This window comes from Perkinsus marinus (genome assembly GCF_000006405.1).
Source record: "Perkinsus marinus ATCC 50983 genomic scaffold scf_1104296929318, whole genome shotgun sequence".
In the NCBI taxonomy this organism is placed as follows: Eukaryota; Perkinsozoa; order Perkinsida; family Perkinsidae; genus Perkinsus; species Perkinsus marinus.
This window is the reverse complement of record NW_003216498.1, coordinates 147,908-151,647: the sequence shown is the minus strand read 5'-3', so window position 1 is coordinate 151,647 and position 3,740 is coordinate 147,908. Positions and strand designations below refer to the sequence as shown.

At 51.4% G+C, this 3,740-nt stretch overlaps 3 protein-coding genes and 1 non-coding gene across 4 annotated transcripts in view; all 4 read right to left on the bottom strand.

Moving 5' to 3' along the window:
* Pmar_PMAR012378 (hypothetical protein) overlaps nucleotides 1–69 on the bottom strand; it is a gene marked incomplete at both ends in the record, with an annotated part of 282 nt that extends 213 nt beyond the window's left edge. Inside the window, one exon of the mRNA XM_002787558.1 lies at nucleotides 1–69. This exon is cut by the window's left edge and continues 4 nt beyond it. Coding sequence (XP_002787604.1) covers nucleotides 1–69 — 69 coding nt within the window.
* Nucleotides 70–1,532: 1,463 nt separating this feature from the next.
* On the bottom strand, nucleotides 1,533–1,605 carry Pmar_PMAR012377. The gene has a single exon. It is a non-coding gene; the product is annotated as a tRNA-Arg (tRNA).
* A 107-nt stretch (nucleotides 1,606–1,712) lies between these two features.
* Nucleotides 1,713–1,868, bottom strand: Pmar_PMAR012376 (hypothetical protein; the record flags this gene model as incomplete). Its single annotated transcript, XM_002787557.1, has 1 exon — nucleotides 1,713–1,868. One exon carries the CDS (start codon nucleotides 1,866–1,868, stop codon nucleotides 1,713–1,715), a length of 156 nt encoding a protein of 51 aa, XP_002787603.1.
* A 779-nt stretch (nucleotides 1,869–2,647) lies between these two features.
* Nucleotides 2,648–3,740, bottom strand: part of Pmar_PMAR012375 (chromodomain helicase dna binding protein, putative) — a gene marked incomplete at both ends in the record, with an annotated part of 7,431 nt that continues 6,338 nt past the window's right edge. Inside the window, 6 exons of the mRNA XM_002787556.1 lie at nucleotides 2,648–2,754; nucleotides 2,851–2,976; nucleotides 3,123–3,226; nucleotides 3,284–3,365; nucleotides 3,414–3,530; nucleotides 3,728–3,740. Coding sequence (XP_002787602.1) covers nucleotides 2,648–2,754; nucleotides 2,851–2,976; nucleotides 3,123–3,226; nucleotides 3,284–3,365; nucleotides 3,414–3,530; nucleotides 3,728–3,740 — 549 coding nt within the window. The remainder of the gene's footprint in view (nucleotides 2,755–2,850; nucleotides 2,977–3,122; nucleotides 3,227–3,283; nucleotides 3,366–3,413; nucleotides 3,531–3,727) is intronic.

Genomic DNA, 3,740 nt, shown 5'->3' with positions numbered 1-3,740 from the left:
ACTCAAGCTTGTTCTGCCTTCCGGAAGGGAAGATACACGGATAGCCTCCTTAGCGGGTACTTTCGCCATTCTTCGGCTGAAGGAGGTCGCTTCACTCACCCCTGCTGACATTCACATTGGTCACCAGGGTCGTTATCTGCCGCTACACGTACGGTCGTCCAAAACCGAGTCGGTTTAACCGACCAAGCTGGTACCGGAACCGTCGTCGACGACGACTCGTCGTCCTCGGCTGTTCGCAAGATCTCAGTTATCACGACGTCTGTTCGGATGAACTCTGCGCCATGCACCAACTTTACCGGCTAGTGCAGAAGGGACCGCAGAGGCATCACAGACTGTGATTCACAGTCCTAGGGTCTTCGGCTCGACATATAACCAACTGTCAACCGACATAAAATTTTTGGTGAGTGCTGTCTTCCAGAATGTGAGCCCGGACGTCGAGGTGGGCAGAAAAACCTCTCATAGTATGCGGAGGACTGGCGTGGGTGACCCACGGCGGGTCTACTCGCTGATGCAGGGGTGCCTTTGCCTGTGATAGCCGAGTACGGGCGGTGGAAGGACACGTCGGTCGTAGAGAAGGTGTACATGAGGGATCACACACAGCGAACCCTGAGGGAACTCAAGTTCGCTCAACTCATGTCAGGCCATACTCATACTAAGCCGAGCTGGTCCTCTTAGACCACACTATCGGAACCATCTTCGCCGGAGCTCACTGTTCTGTCCTTGCAAACGGTGGTTCAGGCAGTCAACGACAACACGCCGAAAACTACGCCTCTAAGCGGTACTCAGACGAGCAGCCTAGCTGACAGATCGTCGACCGGAGGCGGCGGGGCGACTTGTTATCCTGCACAGGATACAGAGACTGAAGTGCCCGTAGGGGAGCAGATGGCGGACGCAAGCACATCTGCAATAGATGTGAAGTTCGACTGGTAGGAGAAGAAAGGTTTCAGCCGAGACTGAGACACCTGTTCTTATTATATGTTACTTGTTACCTGTTTCTGATGACTTGATCGCTATGAGCTTTGGGTTCGCTCAGTAAACTCACAAATGACGAACCAGATAATCTCTCGTCTAACTACAACGTACAGCTACAGGTGGAGCCGACTCAGGCTAACGGAAGCAGCTCACGTGACCGAGGAACGGGACGAGGATAGGAGGTAGGATGCGGAGGTCGCCCAAAAGAGGTGTCGACTGGACCCCAGGCACTGGAGGACACCAGTGGTGTCACACCACCTAGGCGAACCTCCTCCTCCTAGTGGACAAGATGGTCAACTGCAGCGTGCTGCTTGCACCTCAGTAATGACCACCTCGTCCACCCTCTCCCATTCCTCTGAGTCATGGATTTCACGCCCTCCTAGGCTCTTACTATTAGTAAGTTACTAATCAAGTGCGCGATTTCAAGGATGTACACTTTACTTGACCATCGCATCGGTCCATACGCTATCCGTCAAGTAACGCGTCGAATGCTGCAGGGTTTCTGCCAGTATTGGTCGGGTATGTTCGAAGGAGGTAAAACCAACTGTTCGTAAATAAAATACCCTACCCGGGGATCGAACCCGGAATCTCCACCTTAGGAGGGTGGCGCCTTATCCATTGGGCCAGCAGGGCGATAACATCTTATAGAGCGATCCTCACTCGTTAATGGTCCACTTGCAAGAAGTCACCTAATGGCTCAAGCAAGAATCACTGCGGCTCATCCAACATACTCCTGAAGCTCAGGAGACGGGGAGAGTCAAACGGAGACCAACAGCCTTGTCAGTATTGACCACGGCAGTTTCTACAGGTTTGGCCTTTCCTTCATCATGACCGGACTCTTCGTTGATCCACAATCTGCGCTCCTGCTCGCATTGCCTGCTCTCGATATCTCCCATTGGAATTCTCTCTCGAAGACGAATGGCGGGGCAACGTCCCTGATGTTGCGCCCGTAAACCGTGAGACTCACGGTGTCATTCACTCTATGATCGCATCATGAACATCATCTATGAGTTCGGTCTACTCGTTCCTCGAAGTTTCGCGTTTTCTGCGATCGAATCGGTACTACCGATTCGGCATCTACCGATTCGGTAGATGCGGCATCTAAGATTCCAATGCACACGCGAGTCAAAATTCCCAGAGTCTCTCAGAACCAGCAACAGCTATCCCAGCTAAAGCCTTGTAACGTCGCCAAAAATTTTTCTATCTGTTCTGCAGGATCTCGCTATTGCGACTGATCCGCCATTTCGAAGCTCAGGAAAAAAAAGCGACGAGGGTCCTCCAAATATGACACACCGTAATGTTGGTTTTTATCCCTCCAGAGTGCGTCCAGATTCATGGAAGTTTTCGATCTCTGACTAAGAAGCGTTTCCCAGTTTCAGAACTCATCTATCGGACGACTCGATAGTAATGAGCGGTAATTGACCAAACTAAAACGGTCACAGTTGTGCCCAAATAGTGACCATTCGTTCAACTCCTACGTAATAGCAACCGAGAAATTCGCATCCCATCTCACTCCAACACCACCATACACTCTTTTCCATACTAACCCGACGACCGCTACAGTGCAAGGGTAATTGAGACAAGATCATCGCCGTTACAGCAGTATATCGAAATTAGGACAATGCAGAATATTGGTGTATACGTTGGGTGAATCACTCAGCAGTGGCAGTCACCTTCATCCACCACTGAGACCAGGCCCTTCACGAGGCTTAGCCAGAAAGAAGTCTGCGATGCTCCGCTGCCCTTTCGGTAGGCCCATCCCTGTGCCCTTCTTGTCGGCGTCTAATCCAACAGGATGATCAATAGAGCCCCATACCACACCAGAGCGAACTCAAGCCTATGCTACCTATTCAGAGACAGACTTCTTCGTCTTCCTACTTGTGGTAGTAGTAGACTTCTTAGTCCGACTCCTTCCACCACTCGAGGGCGGTGTCCGCTTCGCTTTAGCAGCAACAGGCTTCACCTTAGGCGTAGCCTTCGCACGGGCCTTCCTCTTTCGCCGACCTATCAAGACACTGCAGATGACACGTGCTCTCAACATAGCCATACGTATAATGCTAATACTACTACTACTAAAACCACCGCAAGCACTCAACTCCACGGAAAACAAATAGTAGTAACGCCAGACATTTCCTCTTCAACCGACTCACCTTTTCCCCCAGACCTTTTATCATCATCACTGTCCTCCTCACCATCGCTCTCCGGTTTGTACTCCTCTCTGTCCACTATACCCCCACCCCTACCACGCCGAGGCCTGACCACCAGAGCGTTGAACACTACCCAAGTAGGCATGCCCAATCCGCGAACTCACAGCGTGTCCACAGTAGAGCCTCCAGCCTCCCCTTCCTCCTCACACTCCTCGCCGAGCGACTGCTGCCCAAGATCGATCCCACCTGTTGATATTCATATAACCCCAGCACTATTCATCCCAGCATCATCACCAGCCTCTGCCATTTTAGTCCAAAACTCCGGGTCGTCCATACTGGGCATTTCCACTCCCTCCGACGTACCAAACGTTGCCTTCGATACACCATTCCACGCTGACGACTGCGCTGCATCTAGAACGAAGTCTTCCCATCAGCAATAACAAATCCTCACCCTCAGTATCAATCGTTGTTGCTCGATTTCTGATGATCTCATCAAAATCTTCAGCGCAGAATTTCCTCTCCTCCTCACTGTTGTCTTCAGCCACCGCATAGGCCCCTTCCTACCGTAACTACTTCATTTCGATTCTCATCATCATCACCACACCAACCTTCAGGAGCCTG